Source organism: Mus pahari, chromosome 13 (genome assembly GCF_900095145.1).
Source record: "Mus pahari chromosome 13, PAHARI_EIJ_v1.1, whole genome shotgun sequence".
Taxonomy (NCBI): domain Eukaryota; kingdom Metazoa; phylum Chordata; class Mammalia; order Rodentia; family Muridae; genus Mus; species Mus pahari.
This window is the reverse complement of record NC_034602.1, coordinates 56,004,110-56,031,411: the sequence shown is the minus strand read 5'-3', so window position 1 is coordinate 56,031,411 and position 27,302 is coordinate 56,004,110. Positions and strand designations below refer to the sequence as shown.

At 44.4% G+C, this 27,302-nt stretch overlaps 1 protein-coding gene across 1 annotated transcript in view; it reads right to left on the bottom strand.

Moving 5' to 3' along the window:
* Positions 1 to 238: 238 nt before the first annotated feature.
* The window catches only part of Fam114a1 (family with sequence similarity 114 member A1), a 72,064-nt gene continuing 45,000 nt past the window's right edge, over positions 239 to 27,302 (bottom strand). The window contains exons 7-14 of the mRNA XM_021210793.2: positions 25,943 to 26,095; positions 19,896 to 20,019; positions 12,946 to 13,037; positions 11,230 to 11,391; positions 10,066 to 10,205; positions 7,279 to 7,351; positions 3,106 to 3,159; positions 239 to 1,152 (exon numbers count right to left, since the gene is read on the bottom strand). Coding sequence (XP_021066452.1) covers positions 1,036 to 1,152; positions 3,106 to 3,159; positions 7,279 to 7,351; positions 10,066 to 10,205; positions 11,230 to 11,391; positions 12,946 to 13,037; positions 19,896 to 20,019; positions 25,943 to 26,095 — 915 coding nt within the window. The 3' untranslated portion in view covers positions 239 to 1,035. The remainder of the gene's footprint in view (positions 1,153 to 3,105; positions 3,160 to 7,278; positions 7,352 to 10,065; positions 10,206 to 11,229; positions 11,392 to 12,945; positions 13,038 to 19,895; positions 20,020 to 25,942; positions 26,096 to 27,302) is intronic.

Sequence of the window (27,302 nt, the reverse complement as noted above, 5' to 3'; positions counted from 1 at the left end):
GTTAGTGGGTATTTTTAAAATGCAGGTCGGGGTTTCTACCGGCTAAAACCTCTTTAGTTTTCTGTTGAAATGATTCTCAGCTTTGTAATTTTGCCACCACACACCCTAAACTAAAATACTTCTTCAGGGCGGCAGGTATGGTTGTGCACACCTTTAATCCTAGTTCTTGGGAGGCAGAGGCAGGCAGATCTTTGTGAGTTCTAGGCTAGCCTGGTCTACATAGTGATTTCCAGGCCAGCCAAGGCTACATAGTGAAATTCTCATCTCAAAAATAAATATTCTTTCATACCCCTTTTCATACATATTTTTACCCTGGAGGTAATCTGGAGTAAAAAAAAAGTTCAAAGAGGTTGAAAATTGTAATAAATTGAAGGGCTGCACATTTTAAACAGCCACCCATTTACTTGGTTCTTTAGGCACTTTAAGGTTTAGAAAACATCTTACTTAGTATCTTAAAGTATGTTAAAGATTATTATAAATCACCTTTAAGAGCATGTATCTGTTGGGGTGATATCATATTCCTCTATGGTAAACACATAGGAGATGCTCAATAAATCTTGTCACAAAGTGAATGACTACAAAAAGATATTTATGTCCCCTTTTAAACCAAATAAGTAGCATTATTTTTGCTTCTGATGTTTATGCAATAAAATGAAGTTTAGTATAAGAACTCACTTAAAGCCATGTTTGAGAAAAATAGAGCACAGAAGGGTAGACATTTCAAAGCTGAACAAAAATCTAAGTTCTCTCTAGGAATTTCTAATTCTAATATAGTCTGGTTGGCCAGGAAGACAGATATATTTGTGAATGAACTGCAAATTAAAGGAAAACTTCAATAGAACAAGTACAAGTTTAAGTTAACATAAAGAAAACATAATTATTGATAAAACAGTATACATTAAGAGAAATTTTAACTCTTGGTATTTTCAAAACTGTGCAAAGATTGCTTGTAGTGTCCTCAAGTGGTCTGGCCAGTGACGTAGAAGTCTGTTGCCTTAGATGGTATGTAGTGAGGAGATGTGGCCTGCTACTGAACTAGCTGGAATCTGGCTGGGTTGTAGCTTTCAAACAGCTGATGCGGATGTGGGAGACCTGCAGTACCGGGAGCAGCAGCTGGAGGGCGTCCTGCACATATGTGGTGCTGTTGGAGCCCTGCAAGAAGGAAAACAGAGCTGAAGGTATTTTCATAGTTCAGTTTCAATGGCTGTCACCATATAGCAACATTCTTATTCTCTCTCTCTCTCTCTCTCTCTCTCTCTCTCTCTCTCTCTCTCTCTCTCTCTCTCTCTCAAGATTATATATATATATATATATTATATATATATATATATATATAATATATATATTATATATATATGCCCTGCCTTAATGTACACAAGTAAAGGTAATCAATCCCATTACAGATGGTTGTGAGCCACCATGTGGTTGCTGGGAATTAAACTCTGGTCCTCTGGAAGAGCAGCCGGTGCTCTTAACTGCTGAGCCATCTCTCCAGCCCTAACAACATCCTTTTCCTCCAAGGAGAGGGAAGCACAGCGACATCACAGAATCCTCAGAATGACTGTGCTTGCAGCAAATGTAAACACATGTTTTTGGATGGAGTGTGCCCAGATCTCAACTATGTAAGTTAACAAAATGCCCTCATTCAACTCGAGACAAGTCATTTCCGCAGGCTTCTAAGGGACATGAGTATGTGTAGATTCATGACCCCGCATGGCCAGTATTGTCTCTCCCTTTCTCAGGTCAACCCTGGGGTCCTGAAATCACAGGACAGAGGAGGCTAGGGTCTAAACCACAACCGATTTACAGAAGGCTCCGCAGAGAGTGCCCTGGAGAGATTACTGTTAAATGACCAATGAAGTTTAGGGAGGGTATCTAGAATGGGTATTGGCCAGCGGATTATTATTTATTGGGTGCCATATTTGTGGTGCACAAACATAGTAAATTAATGTGCTGATGTACATGTTTAATCTGGCAGCCAAGACAGAGATCTGGGGTGGGAGACTAAGAAGTGAGACTGAGTCTCACTATATAGCTTGTGTTGGCCTTGAACTCCCCATCCTCCTGCCTCTGTCTTCCAGGGTTTCTACTAGCTGTGTCTGTTCCACTGGACTTGTCCCTACAGTTCCTGCCCCTTCTGGTTGACTCCATTGCATGACTGTCCTAAGCAATGATACTCACTGCCACCGCTTGGTTAGGTTTTGTCTGTGGACAGTTTTTTTTTTTTTTTTTTTTTTTTTTTTTTTTTAACAACAAGACACAGCTCCCAGCAATGTTGCCACCAGTTCTGAGGCTATGTAATCTCTCCAGAGCTTACTCTTGCCATCCAAATGTGAAGACAATGGCATTGTGCCTTGCCCATGACCCACAGCTGCTTGGGAGGCCCTGTTGGCTCCCCTACGTGCAAGGTCTCTAATGGAAGATCCTCCTCCACTGCCCACAGGCAGGACACAGTGCCCATGCTCCAAGACCAGGAAGGCATCTTGGACTGCTTCTCTCTTACATCACTGGGTTCGTCTTCTGCAGAACTGCAGCAGTGCTGGGGTAGCCATCCATCTGGGCAGTTACTGCTACCAAGTCCTAGTGAGCAGGCAGGGCAGGCAGTGAGTCCTCTCACAGGGACTCTACGCTTGTCACTGAATGGGCAGACACTCTGCAGCAGTTTCGCTAACCTGAAACTTAGACTCAGCTCTACTAAAAGTTCTCGTGAACGAAGGGAAATGCCTGTTTTTATGAAAATCACCAGTGGGTAATAATCCTCTATTGCAGCCAATAATCACAGTGTCAAACTTGGCAGCAAAAATCTGCGTCTGCTGGGGGGAAATGGTGGCCGGAAATAGCCTGCAGGCTTAGCATTTCCTTTTATAATCAGGAATTCTTGGAAATTAGGCATTGCTGCTCTACCAGACACTTTACAGCTGGCTGAGCTACAGAAATGGACACACACACACACACACACACACACACACAAAGACTGTTAGACTGTTGACGATAAGATTTAGAATTCCAATAACACTTGCTGAGTGGGAAGAAGAAAAGAGAAAAAAAGAACATAGTGTAACATGCACTTTGATTCGGAGTACTTTCTCTCTGGGGGCTACTTACCTCTAAAAACACACTATTGATCATGGGGTTAAGGACTTCAGCCTTCTTGGTGCTCTGTGAAATTGAAAGTATGAAATTGACAGATTAGGGCCTCAAGGCTTAGCACATCAAATATAAGGCACCGCTTTGTAGAGGAATGTCTTAGAGGAAGAAGTGCGCTCCCGTAGAACAGGCTTGGCGTCTACACCTTCCTTCTGCAATCTCTAATTCTACCGGTAACCCTAGGAGGGGCTTGGTGCTGCGGTAAGCCTAGGCGCTAGCTGAAGAAACAGCGGTCAGGAGGTTGAGCAATTTGCGTTGAGTTCACATTGCTAGAAATGTAGAGTCTTCTCAGCGGTGGGAAGCTGCTAGCTGACTGGATCCTATCTTCTGCTTGCCCACTCTGCCTGACACCATCCTACCCCGGATCAGCTAGGTCACAATGTTGATGGTAAATTTGTCATGATCTTTATTATTGTGGGGGTTTTGTTTGTTTGTTTGTTTGTTTGTTTTAAACTTTTTGGTCTTTGTGTAGCCCAGACTAGCCCAAACTCATGATCCCCCTGCCTCATGCTTCCAAAGGCTGAGATTACAGACATGTGCCACACCTCACTGCGTATTTTAATTAAGGCATCTGTATGGCTTTCCGAGATTCTTATTCTTAAGAATTTTATTCTGGGGGGGGGAGGGGAAGGGAACTTTTGGGATAGCATTTGAAATGTAAATAAAGAAAATAATAAAATAATAAAAAATAAATAAAAAAGAATTTTATTCTATTTATTTTTAATTACATGTATATGTTGGTGTAGGGTATGTGCATGTGAGTCCAGGTACCCTCAGGAGCTAGAAGGGGGCATTGGAGTCATGATCTTCAATATGTAATATGTGGGTATTGGGAACTGAACTTGGGTCCTCTGTAAGAGCAGTACATCTACTACTGAGTCAACTCTCCAGCCACTGAAACATTATTATTATTATTATTGCCATTGTTGTTGTTTCGTTTTTTGACCTCAAAATTTCCAGTCCTCCACTTAATGTACCCTACTAGTCTGTTCTGCCTGTTCTTCCTTTGTTCTCTTTGTTCCCTCTCTCCCCCACTTCCTCCCACCTCACCCGTGAGCACAAGTACTGTAGGTTATCTACCAGAGGAGCGACACCGTGAGGGCATTCTTAAATAGAACTTTCAAATAGGACTGTAGATCCAGGTTTGAAAAATCGTAAGTGTACGTGTACAGCGTGGAGAACGAATCCCCGTTTCAGGTGCTCCAAAAGGAAGAGATGATCGTTATCCTTAGTTATATTACTCGGCTGTCAATCAGCAGGCTTCCCTATCCAAAACACTCAACAGACTCCTACAGCAATGAATCTTTAATGGGGCAATCTTAGTCGGCTGGGTTCCCTTCCTGTACCTGGAAGGCTCTGTGGCAAGCCAACAGAAGCATATGAATTAAGTCTGTCTTTCCAGAGAAGCCTTCCTTTGCTGGCATTGCTCTTCAGAGACTAATGCCTCTTTAAGGAAACCACAATGGAGTCTCGGAAGGGGGTGGGGAAGAACCTCTTCAAACACTCAAGTCACTTTTAGAAAGTAACCAGAAAAATCCATGATAATATTTGCTTTCATGTTTATGTGATTATCAATAAACCTCTAAGATACAATCAAAACGAGGGCAGTAAGATGACATCGGTTTCCAGAATCGATGAGATATGCGAACCATTTAAAGGGAGCCTGGAGAGCAATGCACACTCATTAGCTTCAAGTTATGAATAATGGCTGCTCTGGAGACCAGAAACAATGATGGATGTAAATGATACTTCAGAGCCGCAGACCGGGGCTTTGGGGTGTGTGGTGAGCTCCATTTCAGATGTAGCTTTGTCTCCAAATGGACAATATGCATTTGCTGGTGTCTGTGCCTGAGAACGTTCACACTCGTGTTTGGGTATGTGCACGATTGTAAGTCCGCGCACATACCCACCTGCCAGAAACTTGGCTCAGCCAGTGTAGACCTTGGCTCAGGAAAGACCTTGGCTTGGCCACCCTAGGGCTAATTAACAATGCAGAATCCCTGTTCTCAGCTCACACAGACTGGCTGAATGAGAATCTGCATTTTAACAAGGTCTCCAGGTGGTCAGTGTGCGCGCTTTGGGAAGCACTATGCTAGAGTCTGATATGGTACAAGGAGAAGAAAGCTGTGTCACAAATATTACCCACTCAGGGAGAAAAACCTATTCAGTTCAAATCCTATAAACACCCACAGACAGCTCCCGGGCACCAAACAGTTGGTTATCTCTGGTCTAAAGCCTGGCGGCTGCTGATGGGGTAACTAGGAGGTCAATGGAGAGGCCTGGGTGCATCAGCTCTTCTCTCTGCCACTTGGGGTCCTCAGCTAGCGAACTGCAGAAAGTGGGAGACATAATAGAGGAGCTTGGAACCTGAATTGATGAGGAAAGTCCTCCCACTGTTCTGGGAGCCCACAATTCCCACCAAAGCCTATCATTGAGTAACTTGGAGTTGAGGGACGTGCTTCCATATCAATATGACAACGACAGATAGACATCTATCAATGGCTTCCATCTCCTCATCATTCTGCTTACTGATGACAATACGGTCTTGCTGAAAACCTAAACTAGGTAAGCCCAAGATAGAATGAGCAAACCAGACTTGACAGCAGAATGGGTTGGTGGCCCACAACTCACCCTTTATCCACAGAGTCACTTAGCAGACATATGGGGGACAGATATCCTATTTCTTTTAAGAACTGCTCTTTGCCTACAGTGCAGTTATATCACAGTAGCTATGTAGGTCTACATGCCACCATCTTGTCCCCAATTACAGCTGAGGGACATCAAGGTGGTCATCTGCTGTCTGACCCATGCTGGTGATCTTCTGAAACTTCTGACTCAGAAAAAGGAATGTGAAAGACGAAACGGATTGTAGAGATGTTTCAGAGTGGGAGTAAACTCTCTGTCGATGGGTCCCCAGAGCTGTTCACAGTCTTCTACCAACTTCCATAAAGCATGCCTTTATCTGAGCCATTTATAACCCACCCCCAGAGGCCTTGGAGAGAGCATAGCCCTGGTTTCAGACTTCCAGTCATTCCTATGAAACTGTACATTGCAACTGTAAATCCCCCGACTAAAGCCTGTTTCCTGTGTCTCTGGAAAAAGAGTCAGATCTTGCATCTAGGGGCTTTAAAAGTAGGAAGATAAAAGAGGAGTGTTTCCCACTTAGTAGGGCTCCTCCTGCTCTACTAAGGTGGGGTTTTATAATATGATTGATCTCATCATCCCCCACGTATATATGTGTAGTATGGGGGAATCACACATGTTTGCATGCATATGTGGGTGCATGTGGGTGCACATGTGTATAGGGGCAGAGGTTGATGCTTGGTGTCCTCCTCAATCACACTCTTCTTTATTTACTGAGACAAGGTCTCTTGCTGAACCTAGAGCTAGCCCATTTGGCTACTCCAGCAAGCCATCTTGCTCTGGGGGAGCCCCTAGTCTCCCCCCATAGCACTGAGATTGCAGGCATGCTCTGGGGATCTGAACTCAGAGTCTCACGCTTGCACATGAAATCCTTCATCAGCTAAGCCACTTCCCTCGCCCACAAAGGCTACCTGGGACAGAAAAAGGCACAACCGAGATGGGTAATCAGAAGCCACACACTGAAATATATGCAATATTTCACAGCTATTATCTTAAGAACAGAAGCACTTAGATGTTAATTGACAACACCTTTTTTTTTTTTAATTCTTATCATATATGGCTTATTAGACTGAAGGCAATACTGAACAATAATATTTAAAGTTAGTTATTTTAATAGAGATTTTTGAGTAATGTGACGGTAGATAACAAGCAAAGCAAAGGTACCTTCCTTTGACACCCTTTCTTTTGATATATGGATAAGATGAGGTCCACGGAGATCTGACCGCTCACCAAACAGTTCAGACGATGTCTGAGACAGCAGACTGGACTCTATAGCCCAGACAGACAGCAGACTGGAGTCTATGACGGAGGCAGAGGCGAGCTCTAGGCTAGTGGTGGTTAGAGAGGGGAACCTCAGCCTGATTTTAGAAAACGGAATGACACAGCTGTGATTATGGAGTTGTGCCAAAAAGTGTCACAGTCCTGACTTCTCCTCACAGCTCCACTTCCCTCAACAATGTAAGAAAATGGCCCGAATTGTATTCTTACCCCAACAGTGGTTAAAGAATTTGTAAACTTCTTCGATAAGGAGGCTACTTCATTGCACATTGCTGTGGTTAATCTGAAATAAGGAGAAAAAGAAAAGAAAAAAAAAAGAGGTTTGTGGCGTTTTCTATAAAGTAATGTAAACCTCGTGACGATTAGCATGACATGAACGGCAGTATTACGTCAGAAGCAGAGTTCGAAGTCGCTCTACAGAAATGTGCAGTCGTCCTCAACAACAGTCATGGTTCACAGTTTTCTTTCCATGTTTAATTAAGAATCAGTCCTCTAATTAATTTGCCCTCCTTTTAGAATCAAAGCCACGTGCAGGGAACTAGCAGGCCGGAGCATCTTTTTCACAGGAGTGGAAACTCAGGCCAGGTGGCTTTCCTCTGGTGTCTGGGTCACTTTAAAATAATGAACGTTCAGTGAGACACTCGTTCACATGTCATCTAATGACTAAACTGAATCTGCCAATTAACGTGCATGAGGCATAGAGCGGCGAATATAGAAAGGGGATTTAAAAACGCAAATGCAGGCGTTCACTCATGCACATGCGTGTGCCCACGCACGCACGCACGCACGCACGCACGCACGCACCCCTCTTGGTGCTGGAGAACAACCCAGGGTCTTGGGCGTGGCTCGGCAAGCATCCACCTCCTTCCTTTCCCTTTCAGCATTGTGTTACTATGTGTCCCCGTCCTGCCTGCCTTGATTTACAGAGATCCTCCTGCCTCAGCCTACAGAGCTGGGACGATGGACGTGTTCTTCCACATCCAGATTCTCTCTGTATCCTGATTGCGTTATTCCCATTTCCTCACAATAACGATCCCTGGAAAATTTCTTTACAACATCTCAAAATGTGGACTTTCCTTTGGCCATTCACTTTTAAGTCTTTACTCCAAGAAAATAAAGCAAGAAAGACAAACTTGTCAGAATGTGTATACTAACACCATAGATGACAAAGATGGAAAACAATATAATCGCCAATGTGTATCCTGTCTGATTTTGCCCTGACTATTACAGTGTGTGATTTATAGTAAATAAAATGCTATTAGAAAAACAAAGGAATATTGCATGTTAGATCTGCTGAAGGCAAAGAGAATGGTTTGTTTTGTTCATGTTTTTTGATAGAGATTCTGTCTAACCTATATATGCAGCGTTTTCTTTTTGTGTATGTGTAGGTGTATGTATGTGCATACGCCACATGCTGGGGGAAGGAGGTATGGACCCCTCTCTGAGATTACAGGCGCCTGTGGCCCTGTCTGGCTTTTTGTATGGTGGGGATTGAAGTCAGGTGCTCAGGTGAACACAGCAGGACTTTACTGGATCATCTCCCTGCCCTCCACTCCTGCATGATACTGGGGAACATATCTAGGGCCTCCATGTGCTGGCAGGCTTGCCACTGAACTACATCCCTAGGCCTAAGTGTTAGGTGTGATGAACCATATGGAGGCATCCATCCATCCATCTGAAGTTTGTCTGAAGAAGTCATTGTGGGTGAAGCCAGACAGCATCAGAGAACCATGCTGTGTGCTCTTGGGAGGTGGGAGGGCACTCACTGACCCGACTGACCAGCTCGGGGTCAGCTCAGCTGGATCAGGTTGGCACAAACAAGGGAATCAGAAAGGTGCTAAGAGCAAGGTCCCAGGACCCATGTCCCGGGATTTCTGAGTCTCAGTTCTCCTTCAGATCTGTACAAAGGCAAGGCATAGCTAGGCGCTGTCCTCGGCATTTCAAAATCTTTCTCTTTTCCCTCCATATGTTAGGAAGTACACTACCTCTCTAGAATTATCACATAATGTAAAGTTTATTTCTAAATATATAATTTTCCTTGTCAGATGTAGTAAAATTAGTGAGCTGGCGAAGTACATATGAATAATGTGGTAGGTGTGTGTGTGTGTGTGTGTGTGTGTGTGTGTGTGTCTGTGTCTGTGTTTCAGTGTTCTTTCTTGGGTCATAATTTGACTCCCTTGTTTTAATAATAACAAATGGGTATTTGGACATCTGCTGATATTCCACATATCATAATATATAATTATACACATAAAAGTTAATGACTTATTTTTATCACTATTTTCTATTTTCAAAAAGATTTCACACCAACTGTTTTCATATATATATGTATATTCATGTTTACATAATACTAGATAAATTAATAACAGCAACAACAACTGCTTATTGAAGAACATAAACTTCAGTGTATGGCACAGGAACGCAGCCTGCAGTGGACTGTCTTGCATTAGTGGCTAGCATGCCCAGAGAAGAGACCAGGTAGGTCAGGTAAAGTTGCTGAGAAGGGTGGTGTATGTCTGCCAACTTTTGTATGAGGAACTGAAAAGTTATATTAGGCTGTCCTGTTGGTATGGTATGAATATATAATTACCCTCAATGTTCTGTGCTTTGAAGAATTTGATCTATTAAAACAAACATGTTTATACCTCTGAATGCATTAGTGTGTCTCCTCTTAAATCTCTCAAAAACTCCTATGTATTATTATTATTACTACTGTATAATGTATTTCCTAAGGGAGTCCTTATCTTTTATTTATTATTATTGTTATTATTATTATTGATGTATAATGTATTTCCTTATTTCTTAAAATGACCATAACAGTTGACATGAAAATCTAAATCTTCAGGTGTTTAGGGTACATGCAGATGTGCATTTGAATGTCACACATCGACATGCCCACACATCCACATGTGTACACACACACACACACACGTCCACACATGTATACATGCACGCACACATGCAATTTAAAGCATAAAAATTAAAAGTTGTATTTACTTTATCAGAACTTTTGCTTGGTCTTGAGCTGGTTTCTCCTCTTCTTGGCCATGGAGAATCAACTCGGCAACCTTATGTAGCTGTTCAATGCAGCGTGCAGTGACTTCAGCCAGACTTTCAATAGACAGCATGTATACTTCCTGAAATGAATGCACACAGGAGAATTACTAAGCAGCCTCTTTTCAAAAACCCCCATCACATTAAAAAACGGGACATGATTTGAAGCACATACTGTATTGTTGAGCTACACCTTGACTCTTAGATGATGTAATCCCGTATCCCTATAAAATTCCAAGGGAGTAGGGGTGTGGCTTAGTCAGTAAGTGCTTTTGTACAAGCATGAGCATCTGAGTTTGCATCCTCAGCACCTTTCTAAGTGCTGCACAGCTTTAGCCTCGGGACTGGAGGATGGAGATGGGCTGATGGCTGGGGGTCATTGGCCATAGCCAATGTTATGTTAGCTCCAGGTTCAGTGGCAACCTGTGGTCTCCACACAAAGACAAACCATGATTGCATATAAAATGTGTGTGTGTGTGTGTGTGTGTGTGTGTGTGGCCACTAAATGGCAACACCGCCAGGTCCCCAGGGATAAGACAAACCTATTCACATTTGTGTCTTCAAGAGTCAGAGTGTTGCTGGCCACACAATAGGCAGGTTACAGTAAGTAGGGTGTGTGGCAGAGAAGATACATGAAGGCACTCCAGTGGACATTTTTCTTTGGAGAACCCTACCTTAGTCACTTTAAAATTGGAACTCAGCATAAGGGACAATTATCACAGATGACTTTTGGAGCACAGGCAGGACATAAAGTATAGGCATATGAGTGTACTAAACTGCAGGAAAGAAGTCACAGCAGTGAAAGAGAGTTCCAATTGCCTCATTAGCGAGGGAGCATAAAGACAATTTATAGTAGCAGATTTGCATAAAGATAAATCAATTATGTTCCGGAAGATTTTTCTGCTTTTAAATTATAAAATTATGGAGAAAAGCTACAAAATCTACGCTAAGCCATAAATTGTCTTGGGATAGAGAAAACTGCATTGTCTATTGCAGTCTTACTAGAATGTAGGACATGGTGTAAATAGAAAGTTGGTCCTCCTCGATTTAAACGAGGCTCCTTATAGAATTATCACAGATAGCTGTGGCCGAAGCAGGCAGATTTACCTCTACAGTCTTAGCTCCTTGGCCCCCTGTTTTGTCTTCTTCTGGTTCTTCGGTTTTCTCTTCCTTTCCTTCTTCCTTCTCTTCCTCCTCCGACCCTTTGGCCACATCTATTGACACCACGCTTTGATCTTCTTCAACCCAGTCATGAGCTTTCTTCATGGCCTGCCATGGTCCCAAACAAACAACACATTTACTGTGGGAATGTGAAAGCCAAGTGCTCTCAACCTGGACCCTCCAGAGCAGACAAGGAGACAAGGATGGAAAGTATATAGATCACATCGAACTTCTAAAAGGGTATTTTAAAATGATATTCAGATGAGGAAAAGGACAGAAGCTGCAAGATCTACAATGTATTTTTTGTGGTTCATGGGTGGTGATAAAAAAGATTAACTGTACTCTTTCTCGAATAGGCTAGAAATCAGTAGAGGTCATGGCTGAAGCCAGTTTCCTCATGTGGTGGTTTTCCTAAACCCCTCATCATCTCAGGAACCAATAACAGATCAATGGTAAGAAGATTGATGGCTTTGCTCCTTCTGATTCATGACGGGCCCTCTGATCTCTAGGGTGAGCAGAGGCCTGGCACTGCCAGGAGAGCCACATAAACAACCCATGACCTACAAAATTGTGGCTAATTAGAAACTGCAGAGACCACCTTCCTCGCGCGGTCTATCGATTCCTGAATTCGGAGGCAGGACAGACTTATCTAGAGCTCATCGGATCCTTTAAGCTGTTTGCTTAAGTAGAAGATGTCACTCATCTTACACTAAAACACTAAGCTACCTTAAAGCCTATATCAAAGTTTAACATGTCAGAATGTTGGGAGGTAATTTAAGAGCTAGCCGATTAGGGGAGAGCCACCCTCAAAAGTCCTCTTTTAGGAATAAAGGTTGACCCATGCAACTGAGAAGTTCCCCCTACCCCCCAAGAGGTGGCAGGTGCTGTAGGGAGAAGAAGGAGGTAATTTCCCAGCTGACCTATCAGCTCACTGACCCCTAACAGAGAGAAAGAAATTTCTCATCTCACAGCCTCTGTACCTCATTCTGTCCTTTCTTCACCCATTATAACAGGTGAGTGGCTACGCAAACCACTGCTCGGTCAGCTAAGAGTCAGGAAAGGGAGAGGGAGAGAGAAAAGAAATCACATAGCTTTGAGTAACTAATGATCAGCGCCTCCTTAAGGAATCCTACAGCTAGACCTGGTTCTAACTTGCAAAATGCACTGTGGTGTTAATGCAATCTGCAATGCCAATGCTGGACTGTCCTAAGATGAGCCTGAGGGGTGGCGGCGGCCCAGGTGGGCAGAGAGGTGTGAGCTTCCCTCTTTGCTCTAAAACAGGCATGTCTCTTTAAAAAGCAAGGGTGGGAGCGGAGTCTGGAAAGTCCCATGATGGTTCCCCTCACCACCACCTCACTTTGAAGATAACCATCCTCTGACAGAACAGTCTATTTCCCTGTGAAAGGGCAACTGACTGTTTCAAGGTCACTGGATAATTACTCATAAATTACAGAACGGGAGGTCTCAGTAGCCTGGCATCCGTTAGGGTGCCTCCGAAGGTACCAATTACTGACCTCAGACGCCCCTCCCCTTGTTATGCCGTGGGGGGTGTTGGCGTTATTTTTTTTTTCCATTTCTTGCCGATATGAGGAACCTTACCACCGCGACCCTCTTTCTCCGGCCCCTTTTAAAACCAAAGACACAGAATGGGTTGCTTCCGACCTTATTGAGTTTGTCAGGTGTGGCAGCGACGTGTAATTCAAACAGGAGCTCTGTAAGCATCCTGGCAAATTCTTCCCCGCTTTCTTCCAGGCCTAGGAACAGAATGCGACAGCAGTAAGAGGCGTGATTCATTTCTTTTTCATCCTTCAGAACGTGGCAGCTCCCCTGACTGTGCAGCAGGGACTCAGGGTAGACTAAGGAGAGGCTTTGGCAGTGCGCCCTGACTGCCTGGGAAGATGGATGTCATGTCTTCCCTTTGGTGAGCACAGCGGGGAAGCAGCAGGCTGCCTGGAGAGCGCTGCTGAGGCCTTAGCTGCAGGCCTCTGGCACTAGGGCACCCCTGGGCTGGCTCAGGGACCATGGCCGGTAGGGAGAGAGACCTTGTGTGTCTTGGGGCCACAGCTGTAGCAGCCCATTGCTAACAGAATGAGTATGTGTGACCGGTGTCAGGCCTCTGGTACCCGCTACTCAGAGACTGGATATGCTTCCTATAGCAACTTTGATAATGCCCAGGGTGTGGTGCTGTGAGGAAGGGACTCACAGGGCTGGGTGAGCGGAAGTCTCGTGGGGTGCATGCTCTGATGTAATACCATCTCTCTGGAGAAATTTCCCAAGATTCTCTAGAAGACCTGTGTGGTACTATAATACTTTTTAATGATCTATTTTCTCAGATGGGAAGCTATCTAAGGACAGAGAAAAGTTTAACTCATTCTTAACATGATCCCTGGAACATAATAGGTGCTAAAGAAAATATTATTTGAATTGATAATCTATTAAGATATATGATATGTAATATAATAATCATATAATATTTGTTATATAGTATATTTATACATCATAAAATAAAAATAAATATCCCTGGATGGGCAGTGGTGATACAGGCCTTTAATTCTAGCCTTCGGGAGGCAGAGACAGATGGATCTCTGTGAGTTCAAGGCCAGCTTGGTCTACATATTGAATTCCAGGACATCCAGGACTACACAAAAAATCCTGTTTCAAAAAACCAAAAACCAAAACAATCAAACCAAACCAAACCAAACCAAACTAAACTGAACTAAATTAAACTAAACCAATCAACTAACCAAAAATATCTATGGTAGGAAACAAAGACTGTTAAAAGTTACAGGCTCACTTCTCTCATTTGTAACTTCAAGACAATGCCATCTTAAAGTTTCTGGTAGGTGCTAAAGTATTGATTCCATAATGGGTTTATGAGTCCCACTGAGGGAGAATAAAGCATCATTCATCTGGCCCAATTGCAAGTGTGCAAAACCCTCAGTGAAGAGGTTACACAGGCTTATGCCAGATCCCAGGTATACCTCTGGGGAAGGCTAAGCCACGTGGAAAATATTGTGTCTAGCACTTGCATGGATATGATAGTTTCAGTTTTATAGAAACATGGTTAGTGGGTAGCTTGTAAAGATAGCCTGTGAGTCTACTGCACACGTTTATCTTTGACCTGTTTGTTATGATCTATTTTCTCACAAGGGAGACAGACTAATAAACAAACAGATAAACAAAGCAAGTGATGAGTTTTACGGAGAAGAACAATGGGAGAAGGACAGCGGTAGCTAGAACTTAGAGATCTTACTAGAAAGGCGCTCATCATTTATTTTATTCTTGTTTGCATATACTTATGTGTACAAGGTGCATGCCTGGTGCCCACTGAGGCCAGTGGAGGCCAGAAGGGGATGTTGGATGGATGTCTGTGAGTCCAGTTGTCGCTGGGAACTGAACTCAGGTCCTCTGCAAGAGCAGCGAGTGAGTTTAGGAACTTTATATAAAAGGTGCGACATTCAGCGGTTCTCTAAACTCGTATGTCGACACCCAATCCCTAGGCTGACAGTATTAAGAGCTGGGGCTTTTGGTCATGAGCATGGCATTCACATGAATAGATTAGTGTCTTTGTAAAGAGTTCTCAGAGAGCTGGCTGGCCTCTACTCCCACGGGAGGACACAGCTAGAGGATGCTGACTGTCACCCAGAGATGGACCTCCGCCAGACACTAGATCTGCCAGCTCTCTGATCTCAGACTTCCTTACGAACTGAAGTTCGTGAGAAGTAACTTCCTGTGAGGTACTCTGCGATGTTTGCTATGGCAACCTAAACAGGTCACGATTGGGAGGGAGCTATGAGGAATGGGCGCGCCTTGAAAAGCTGGAGCCTCCTGAAGCATCTGAGTTCTCATTCAGTGTCAATCCCCACCAAATACCATTTAAAATCTTTGTGTGCTCATGTCAGTGTGGTACAGAATAATTCATTTACGCCACTTTTCCTACAAACAGTTCTATATCGTATTTGCTTCATATAGTAACCAAGAAGGGAAAGATGAAGTGGGGGCAGGGGTGTAGTCCCCGCCTGAGGATAGCCTCTGGATCAGGGGAGAAGTGTTCTAGACGCTTGGCAGTGGCAATAAAGTCTAGCAGGGAATGTGCCTGTCAAGGTCGGGGGGGGGGCAGTAAGGAGGCCAGCATGGCTGCACAGAATGAGCAACATGTGTGCCCTGGGTGTAGATGGTGGCAACTGCCTTAGCTCAGGATGAAGCAGCAGTGGGACTCATTCTAGCCAGGAAGGTGAGTGCCGTGATATAGTTTGTAGCTGTAATTGAGTTCTCGGAGGATGTGTAGGAAGAAAGCTTCCTACACATCGATGCCTAAGGAGATTTGAGAATGAGACTCCATTAGCCAAGTAAGGAGAGGTTGGAAGGGAGGGGGTGAGGAGGAAGAGGAAAGAGAGAGAGATGGGGGGAGGGGGTAAGAAAGGAGATTCTACTGACAAGCACACAGGCAAGACCTCATCCTGGAACTGCCCAGTCTCCTTCATTCAGCGGGAGGCTGTGCTACAGGGAGGGAGCCCTCGGCTGAGACCCACCCCAGCCTCACTCCTTAACCTCTGGGGCCTGAAACCAGTCACGGGGTTTCTTCAGCTTCTTCCCCGTCCCCTATCAACTGAGGATCATAAAACCTACCCTCTGTTCTTTGTAAAATTTTAGGTTGGACTTTTGGAGGGTTGCTAGGGATCAAATACAGGAACTTACTCCTGCTTAGCAAGCACGGTATCACCGAACCACACCCTGATTCCAGCCTTCCCTTTTTAGTCACTATAAGATTCAAATATAATATTGAATTGTTTCACAAAGAAACAATATATATGAATTGTTATGTGCCACACTGACATGAACACACAAGGTGGTGGGAATTGACAGTAAATCATAACACAAATGCTTCAGGAAGCTCCAGCTTCTAAATGTGCATCATTTCTTCTAAACATATACCAGTAACCTTTATCATGTATTTCAGAGGGGGAAAAATCACTAAAAGTATGTAAAAACAGACGATAGTCAAAGCTGTAACAAAGACTATTACTGCTATTCTCGGTCTGTATATATGGCCAAGAGAACATCCTCGAGGAAATACAAACAGAAAAATGGGCTTTTAAAATCTCTTCACAGTCATGGTAAAGCAAATTGGAGGGCCATGGCTGTGTGGTGAGACTCCACTGTGACAAAAAGGCCAACATGCAAACCATGAGCCAGTGCCATTCGATGCGCAGGAGCCAAATATTAAATTTAATCTAGAAGATGACAGCTTGTTATTATACTTTCTGAAACTAACAAATTATTTGTTAGGGGATTTTAGGAGTAGAAGTGCACTTATATGAAAAAAAAAATCCTGGGGAAATGCTTAAGTTTCTGCCATAATTTTGCCCTCTGTTTTTCTTCACATCTCACTGATGATATTCCTTTCTGCATCTTTTTGGGTAACCCTCCCTCCCCCGTCTTCCTGGAGCTGTTGTATGCCTTTGTGATGGGGTTGACTTAACAACACCTCTGTTCTTCTCTCCCAGTGCCTCATTAAGTGTCTGGATGACATTTATTTATTAAATTAAGTTAATGAAAATTAATAGTGTTTTGATCATCTGGAGATGCCCTTTGGGGAGAATGGATCTATTACAGGAGATAATAGGGTTTTGTCATGAAGAGAGAGACAAATTTACCACGGTCCCCTTCAAGCCACCGAATTTATCATTTTTTTTTCTTAAAATATGATATTCAGCACTTCAGTGTGTCTCTGAGTGTGTGTGTATGTGTGTGTGTGCACGTGTGTGTGAAATCCAAAATTCTCAATTTACTGAATGAGGCTCTATATTTAAATGAGAACATATCACATCGCCTGTGACAACACTTTCTGTTTGGCAGCACAACCCAGTTTCTTCTCCAAAGAACAACACAGATGAACAATGTAATAGTATTTCACTTAGCATTTGTAACAATGTCTCTGATGTGTGGGAAAACATCGAGTCTCTCTCTGTGTGTGTGTGTGTGTGTGTGTGTGTGTGTGTGTGTGTGTGTGATGTGTGTATGTGTCCATAAGAGTGTGGAGCATCTGTGGGTGTGGGTATGTGCATGCATAGCATGTGTAGGGAGACAAGACGACTTAGGGACCTCTCCCATGTTGTTTCAGACTGGGTCTCTCATTGGTCAAGGACTTCAACAAAGAGGCCAAAGGCCAGGCTAGCTGGCCCACAAGCCTGTCTCTGCCTCCTGTCTCCCCATAGCTGATATTTCAGGAGTATGTTCTGGATTTACTTGTTATATAGATTCTGGGAATTCAAACTCAGGTCCTTACAGCTGGAAGGCAAGCACTTCACTGGCTAAGTCACATCCCCAGGCCTAGGGTCCTTTTAAACATCCTTTCTGAATTACACACCCAGAAGGACTAAGCTCCAACTCAAGTATCATGAGCTTGGAGACTAGACTAACGTGCCGGGAAGGGGAATTTCTTGGGTCATCTTGGGTCCCCAGTGTGAGTTGCATCCCCTCTGACACCCAGTATTTCAGTTTCTTCATTAGAAAAATGACAAGGTGGCCATCTTTGGTGACTTTCGTAGGAACATACAAATGCTCAAGATTATTCCCATTTGCCTCTTAGATGTTTATTGGCCCCTTTCTATACTTCAGTATAATTGGCTCTTTTATTTTGATGTGACGAGCATAAATTTCATTAAGGTGAGGGCACAGAAGATCAGGAGACTGGGTTAAAGGGGGAAAACATGATTAAACAGGTTTATGAATACACAGAATAATTTGCCCTGAGCCTCAAGGTTCAAACACAGAAGCACTCATATCTTCGCTTTGATTAAAGGTATATAACACACCTGGGGACATAATGATTCTGTTACAGTGACAGTGTGAACACTTATTATCACTTCTCTGCATGGCGAGGAAATGACAGGAACAAACAAGTCAAAGCTGCAGCTCATTCTACCTTCCCAACCTCCCTGGTCATGTGTGGACACACTAAACAACAATAGTAACAGCTAACACATTTGAGCAGTTTCAGTATGCCAAGATCCATAAGGTGTGTTTTTGATGGATGGTATTTAATCTGAGCCTTACAACAGTTCCCAGGACAAGCAGCATTGTCTCCAGGATATAGTGAAGATGCTCCCATCAGCGGGGTCATATAACGTGTTCAAGAAATTAGTGAAAAGGTTTCCAGCGGACTCTCCTATTGGTTCTAGAAGCAGCCAGCCTTGTGTCTGCAGTTGCTCTACCCACTGGAAGCACCTGTGGTGTGGTGCCTGTTATTGCCGTCTGTAGGAAGTCATCCCATACATACACAGGCCGTGCTTGACTCTGTTCCACTCCCGAGTGGATGACCCAATGTGGTCATTGGGTGTGGCCAACTTTGAGAATAGCTTTTCCCTTCTCAAAAGAAGCCTGGCTTCTCATAAAATAGGCTCTAGGTTCCTTTGGGTTCCAGTCACTTTTGAGAGGTGTTGTGGTTTGAATGAGAATGGCCCCCATAGGCTCACATATTTGAATGCTTAGTTTCCAGTTGGTGGAACTGTTTAGGAAGGATTAGTAGGTGTGGCATTTTTGGAGGAGGTGTATCACTAGGTAGTGGCTGTGAAGTTTCAAAAGCCCATGCTAGACCCAGTCTGTCTGTTTGTCTCTGTTTCTGTTTCTCTGCCTCTCTGCCTCTCTGCCTCTCTGCCTCTCTGCCTCTCTGCCTCTCTGCCTCTCTGCCTCTCTGCCTCTCTGCCTCTCTGCCTCTCTGCTCTCTCCCTCTCCCTTCCCCTCTCCCTCTCCCCTCTCTCTGTCTCTCCCTTAGCTACTACCTCAGAACCCTGACCTCCATGTTCCCTGCCATAACGGTCATGGACAGACCCTCTAAAACTACAATTAAATTCTTTCTTTTATAAGTTACCTTAGTTGTGGTCTCTTCATAGCAATTGAAAAGTAACTAAGACAGCGGGGAAGGCTGTTGGGATGTGTCTACCTCACTCCGTGACCTTCAACTTGAAACACTTTACCCTGGGCACTTGGAGAAAATGGTCAGAACTGGATTTTGTGTGTGTGTGTGTGTGTGTGTGTGTGTGTGTGTGTGTGTGTGGTTGGTGAGGATTGACCTCGGGGTCTCAAACAGCTGGGCAAGCGCTGGGCTGCTAGGCGACCAGCCTCCCACACCAAGAACAACACTGTTCAGATGGTGTGTGGGACACTTGCGAATATACAACTCCTACTCAGAGAAATTAAAGGGAATGATGAAGCCATGCAAAGAAATCCATTGCAAGATTTGCACGCCATGGTCCTCAATCACATTAAACAACACTGGCACATGGAGGTAGACGGTGCCACATATATTGTGGGCATTTAGGCCCAGCACTCTATGCTTGATTTACTTGACTTTTCACATTTATTTGTGTTGGTGATGTGCCAGGGACTATACTGGACACCAGAGGAAGAATGGGGCTCCTGTTCAGTAAAGAAAGGGCTCCCCATCACTGAGCCCAACCCTGTACCCACAACAGCTGCACAGGGCATTCTGGAAGCCGGGTGGGGAGCACCTGGATTAAGTCAATCCCACCCTGTTCTAAGGCTGTCTCAGCCGCTGTGTCTGAGGCCCAGGTCTCTGGTTTACCTCGCTGTTTGTTACTGCCTTTTACCTTGTTCTTCTGGATTTGCTTCATTCTCTGATTCTTTGGCTACAAAGACGTCTTTGATAGAAATTAGGTCATTTTTCAAGAGTTCCAGCTTCTCTCCATCCAGTGATGCTAAGAAGGACTGAACCTGGAGAAAAAAAAAACAAAAAAGGAATAGAAAGAAAGAAGTAGGTCACTTAGTTGTCATTGTTTCTTCCCATGAATAGCATTTATATATGGCTGCCTCCAGTTTTCCCAATAGTACTGAGGGAGCCATAGTGTGGAGGTAAGGCGGGAGATTGGCTCTACTGCCCATTCACAGCGTGGGCTCCCAGGCCTCAGTCCTTCTCATCATTCAGTAGTTATTGCTGCTGCTGTTACATCTTAGTATGTAGTTCAGATTGGCCTCAAACTGATCAAATAGTCCAGTCTGGTCTCAAACTTGAACTCCTCTCGCCCCGGCTTCTTCATTACAGTTACAGGCACAAGGCACCACACAGGACTAACTGTCTCCTTCTTAAAGCAGGTTCTGTATTTCCTTGGGATCCTTGGTGTGATAAACCATAAACACGAAGCAAAAGGCACTGGTCAACGGTGGCGGGGACCCACTGATCACAGTGGTTAAAAACACTCCCTCCACACAGCTCCAGTATCAGTTCCCCTCACTGCTGACCTTGGGTAATTTACATTCCTATGCTTTGGCTTTCTCTGTACAATCGGGACTGCTTACGTTTACCTTTAAGGTCATTTTGGTCATTGAAGCATAAGAACTGACTTAAAACACCGTGTTGCTCAATAAATGAAAGATTTAACACATATGCATATACATGTATAATATATATATATATATATTATACATATATATATACACACACATACATACATCTCTCTGTGTGTGTGTCTCTGTCTCTCTCTGTGTGTGTCTATCTATCTATCTATCTATCTATCTATCTATCTATCTATCTATCTATCTGCTTGGATTAGACATGACTTACACTGAGTTTACAAAAATGTCCAAGATAACATTTTCATTTTCTGAGAATTCATTGTCTAGAATTGTAGTTCTCAACCTGAAGGGCGATTGTATATCACATACCCTGCATATCAGATATCTATGTTATGATTCACAACAGTAGCAAAATTACAGTTATGAAGCATAGAAATAATCCTATGGTTGGGGTCACCCACACACAAGGAGCTGGGTTAAAGGGTCACATTGTTACGAAGGTTGAAAACCACTGCTCCAGGGGAGGGAGTCCCAAGACAATCCGTATCAGCCCTAGTGGACGTGGAGGAAGGGCACTGCAGTCAGCAGGAGGGGACAGTTACTGCCCTGGGAGCTGTGCAGGGAGAACTTGGGAGAGGAGGCTCGGTTTGGACTGACATCACCTCTGCTGACTGTCGGAGCCTTTCTTTGGAGAGTGCCCCCCCCCCCCCCCCGTGCATACACTTCACAACAAGTACAGATGGCCACCCTCTGGAGATTAATCCAAATTTCCAAACTGGTCACAGGCCATGGAATATCATAATAAAAATGAGGTGTGGCTGTAAAGCTGTTCGTTTCTGGTTTCTCATTCGGCACGTCAGATTCTCGCTCTGGAGGGAGCACTAGCTGAGCTCCGTCCTCCCTGGGATAGGTTTCACCATCCCTGTGGTAGTAAATCGGCACACCAGACTAGGAGTCAGCCAGGGCATCCGGGCTGGCAGGCTTTGTTTTCCTAAGGGTTTACGCACATCACTGGGTGCTGTGCGCCTGCCCACAGCTCTGGGAGGAAGCTTGGCAGGAAATCAACACAAAACCCATTACCCACGCAGTTCGGCAGGTAGCAGCAAATGTGCCCTGCTCTGTGGCTCCCGGCCAGTCCCTCTGGCTCTGGCCTTCTGAGAGACTTCCTTTCACTTGCATGTTCCTGCTTCTCCCTCTTTAACTCTAGTCTGCTACAGCGGCGTGCACTGAATTGTAGTCGGACAAAAGAATAAATCATAATTAATCACGCATTCCTCACAAAGGTACACAGAGTGTCTTACACCCCTTTCCCATAAAAATAAAATTTGAAAAATGCAGCCAAGTATAATGGAAACAAAAGATGAGATTTTTCCCACTGATCATGTACCGCAATGCCAGGTCTTTCTTAGAATCAATCTGATGCAACATCATTGATAATAATTCCTTTGTATTATTTATTCACTTATCTATTTATTGTGGCATGTGTGCTGCTGACGGTGTGGTGTGGGTGTGCATGACACGATGTGGGGGCTAGGGTCTGAACTCCAGTCCACAAGACTGTGGCAGGCGCCTGAAACCATGGAACCAGCTCTCCAGCGTCAATACTTCCTTCCCTTTTTCTTGTGATGTTTCAGTTTCAGCCAATGAAATATCAGTGGACGCAACGAGCATCCTTTCTTGTCCACAGCTTTCAAATGGGAGTGTCCTCTCTGTTTCCTCGAGCTGACAGGACTCAGAGGACCACAGGCATCAGGCCATGGTGACATCCAATACATTTTTAAGACTTGGACACAGAGGACACTGCAGGACACATGGGATATTTCCCCTTCTAGAACACTCTCCAGGTTACTGAGTGAGCCTCTTTCCCATGCTGTGCTGAGACCAGTGTGAACCTAGAAGATGACTTGAGGTAGCTGCTTGCAATGGGGAATGTGTGGAGCTGGAACAAAGGTGTCTCACTTACCTGTGCATGGCAGTTTGAGGTAAAGGACAGCTAGAGACGGAGGGGACAGACTGGAGGATGCAGTGGAATTTCAAGGACTGAGAATCGCACAGGGAAACTCAGCCTTTCCGGTCAGGATCAAAGTTTGTCAAGGGAGAAAGACAGAGCTGGTTTCTTCAAAGATTTGCCTCAAAAGTTCTTTAACTTTTAAAGTATCCATGTAAGGTTGCCAGGTAAAGACAGGCTACTTAGTTATGTTGTGTTTCAGACACACAATAACATTTTCTTAGTATAAGTGTGTCCTGAATGTTTCGTTGACTCATCCTATGAGTTTATTTTAATTGTCTGTTTTTGGGGTGGTGGAGAATTGAACTTAGGACCTTGTGTATGCTAGGTGAGCACTTTACCCCTAAGCTACAAAGGCCCGCAGCTCTTTTCTTGTGCACTTCATTTTCCCCATGTTTATTTATTTATTTGTGTGTGCATGTGTGGAGGTCAGAGAGTTTCTTCCTCCACCTTATGGATTCCAGGGATCAAGCTCACACCATCACTCTTGGTGGTAAGCGCCCTTACCTGATGTGCCAGCTTCCGACCAGTGCTGGGCCTTGTGCAATGTCTATGCCTGAGCTTTATCCTCAGTTATCTCTTTATTCTTTTTATGCACATTTTATTCTAAGACAGAGTCATTAGGTTGCAAAACCTGGCCTTGACCTCACTCTGCAACCCAGACAAGCCTTGAACTTGAAATCCTTCTGCCTCAGCCTCCTCAATACCTGGGATTCAGGCCTATGTCACCAGGCCCATCTTAACTTGATTTTTGAATTAACAAGTGATTACTTATATCTATGGGATACAGTATGGTGATGTGACATGTGTATATGTATCTATGGGAGACAATGTGGTGATCTGAGACATGTGTATATGTATCTGTGGGATACAACGTGATGATCTCACATGTGTCAATGTATCTGTGGGATACAATGTAGTAATGTGATGTGTACATGTATCTATGGGATACAGTGTGATGATCTCACATGTGTACATGTATCTGTGGGATACAGTGTGGTGATGGGACATGTGTACATGTATGTATTAGATACACTGGGTTGATTTGGCATGTGTATACACACTGGGGAGTAAGTGTATCATGCTGACGAGTGTACCCACGAATACACGGCCACACACCATTTTTTTGCGGTGAGATTGTTCCATGTTTACACTTTCAGGAATTTTGAAACACGTGCGTTTCCATCACTCACAGTCCCTGTGCTATAAATACATCTCTATGGCGGCCATTGTATGTCATTAGCTGTGCCTAAAGACCTTGTTGGAGAACTGTGTACAGGAAGCTGTCTGCTAACGGGCTAGCCTGCCCCTGACTGTCATAGGACTGAGAAATGACTTCTGCTGGTTTTCACATATACTTGTAGGGCACCCAGTAACTAACATCAGTAAGTTTTTAAAAATTCCACATTCCTCACCAAATGCCACAGAAATCTCGAGGCTGGGGAAATGAAGCCAAGCTTGTGGGAACAATGGACAAAGAGAAGACCCCTCTAGGATGGTCCCCAAAGGTCCCCGTGTCAAAGGCTTGGTTCCCAGCCTGGAGCTACTAGAAGGTGGTAGAAGCCTTGGGGGTGGGGCAGGGAGAGGTGTCAGGTCATTGGAGACCTGTCTTTGTGAGACCTTGGTCTAGTCCTCTTCTTCTCTTTTACTTCCTGGGCCTGAGTGAGTGCTGTCTTACCAATGGTCTCAAAGCAACTTATCATGGATGGGACCTTATATAGCTCACACCTGCCATCTCAGCACTTGGGAGGCTGAGGCAGGAGGATTTTGTTAGAAAGCTGAGGGTTATTTTGTAGCTGAGGTCTGTGATGGAACTGGCCAGAACGCAATCTCTATATTATCAGTGTAGGGACCAGTCTCCTGTCTCCTGCCTTAATAATAATAACAACAATAACAACAGATATTTACAACATAAAATGCATAGAAAATACAGGGTCATCAGCAGTATGCTCACTTATACACACGGATGCACAGAGCAGCAGTCAACGTTCACTGAGCTCCTATCTTGTCCCAGGCGTGCTGCTATGAGCTCTTACATGGGCAATGTCACTGAATCCCTTTAGGAACCCTACGAGGCTGGCTTTATCATCACTGTCATTTCAAGCAGATTGCAGTAAGAGGGATCCAAAATCCCACAGCCTCATATTTCTGTATAATCACATAAAGGCTGATTCCTGACTCAGCTTTCATGGGTAGACTTCTGTGCTTTGGTAGCAAATTGCTTTTTTTTTTTTTTTTTTCTCATTTTACTGGATTATGGGATTCTGAATGTAAGGGAGCAATTTTACAAGAGCGTAAACTGTGGGTGGCTGATGGCCGTGTAAAGCCATTCTCTGCAGACACAGAGCTGGATTTTGTAAGCAGTCTTCCCCATTGGTGACAAGCGTTTGTCTATTTGCAACCGTGATCCAAAGCTCCCTGTCTGGTTTTCTTTACAGCTGGTGCTGACACCTGCCTGCGTTCCCCGTTTAATTAATGAGTTAGAGACTAGGTGCTCATTTTGTATCAGTATGAGAGTTAGCATTTTTGTCTTTTCATGTCATTTTTTTTAAACAAATCCTTCAATTGTGTTTTGTTTGTTAACTTGTTTTTTTCTAATGTTTTTTTTTTTTTTTATCATAGTCGTGTGTGCACATGGAGGTAGGAGGATACAGTGAAGGAACGAATTAGCTCTCTCTTTCCACCTTGTATGTCCTGGAGATTGAACTCTCGTAGTCAGGCTTGGCAGCAAGCGCCTTCACCTGCTGAGCCATATTGCCAGCCCCTTTTGTTTCTTCTCTGAGGTAGGGTCTCTCTCAGGCAGCCTAGCTCTGCCTCCAATCCATACAATTTGTTTGTCTGGGGTCACGTGGGATAGTACGAATGTATAGAACCATCTGTTTGGTCATCTGGATTTCATAGGTTTCTGAATAGGAACATTTTCAAATGGTTTTCAGAAGGATGACTTTGCCCTTTATGGCCAGATATTGTGGTAAAGGTGATCAAATAAGTAAGATGGAAAGTCATAAAATAATATGCACTCAATGCCCACAGCTTAACAGAAACCCCGGTCACTCTGTGCTTACTGGGTGGAGTAAAGGCACAGACTGGCCAGGGATCTCTGACCTGGAAATGAGGCTGCCAAAGGAGGGAAGGGCCTGGCAGGCAAGTGCCCTGCCATGGGAAGGGGTGGTGGGACTCCTGATTTGCTGACCCTCCTGGGCTGGGTGGGGTGACAGGTTACTACAGGGCAGAGAGGAAGCCGTAAGAGGCTTGAGGGATGTACACAGGTTGTATAGTATGTGAGACCTTAGCATCACCCAAGAATGCCATTCAAATGACCCGTGGGAAATGTACCTTGCTCTCACTCTCATTGGACAGAATTTCCAGGGCTTCCAGGTGTGACAAACCTTGATATTCATCAAACAGCATCCCATAGTGTGCAGTCCTCTCCACCGTGAGCTGCTGGGCCAGCCTCTGCTTCTCCTTCTCCTTGGCTTCTCTCAACATCTGCAGAGACACAGTGCTCATGAACTAGATGTGTGCCTTTCCATGCCGCCTTCCGGTACAAGATACGGAGGCGATGGGGAGGGCAGATAGTATATGAAAAATCACTTTCGTAGCTTTGAAATTTCTCATTCCAAGGTGTATGTGCTGGACCACTACTGGACCTGCTCCACGCTGGTCATTGTCTAGTTCATTGGCATCATAGCTGGGTAAGACTAAGAATTGCTCCTTCCCCTTGGAAGCTTGCACGGTACCTTGCGATGCCATAAAACGAGCCCTCGGGGAGGAGGTTTTTGGGTCCCCATGAAGTCTAATCATCATGGCTGTCTAAACAAGACATGAAAAAAGCTGGGTGCGGTGGTGCACTCCTTTAATCCCAGCACTTGGGAGGCAGAGGCGGGCAGATTTCTGAGTTCGAGACCAGCCTAGTCTACAAAGTGAGTTCCAGGACAGCCAGAGCTATACAGAGAGACCCTGTCTCAAAAATAAATAAATAAATAAATAAATGAACCAAAATGATACCAATAGACATGCAAATGTGGAAGGTGGAAGCTCACCGGGGGCCCCAGCCCTACACAAAGGACTCTAGGCAACTAAGGAATTCTAAAAGTGGGACAAACAGAAGCAAAAGGTCATAGAGCACATGGGCACCCCCTCCCCTCCGGAAGGCAGAGGCTAATTACAGTCCTCAGACCACAGGTGGTAGTGGTGGTGGGGGACAGACTGCGGTCACCTGTGTGTGTGGGAGGCCTAGAGACACATTCTCCAACCGTTGGCCACCTTCAGACAGGGGAATTCCCTAAAGACCAATCAGTGTAATTCTGCCAATCACACTGTGCCTAATGGCAGCTGCTCTGAAAACTGTACAAAAGCTCTCTGAATGGCTGTGTCATTCTTTCTCCTTCCCGTGCAGGGCGACCCCAGCATGCTGGAACAATAAAATTCCTCTTGCTTTTGCATCGATCCCTGGCTCTGCATTGTTCACTTGGGGGGGGGGGGTCTCTGGTAAGTTAAGGCTTGCCAGAGTCTTACCGTAGGAGGGATAGAACAGCTGCAGACATCTGGAAGAGTCTAAAGCATGGACAGAGATTAGGAGACCAAGCCAGGCCATGAGAACCTAGCCATGAGAGGAAAGAGAGGAGGGAGAAAGAGAGAGGGAGAGAGAGAGGGAGAGAGAGAGAGAGAGAGAGAGAGAGAGAGAGAGAGAAAG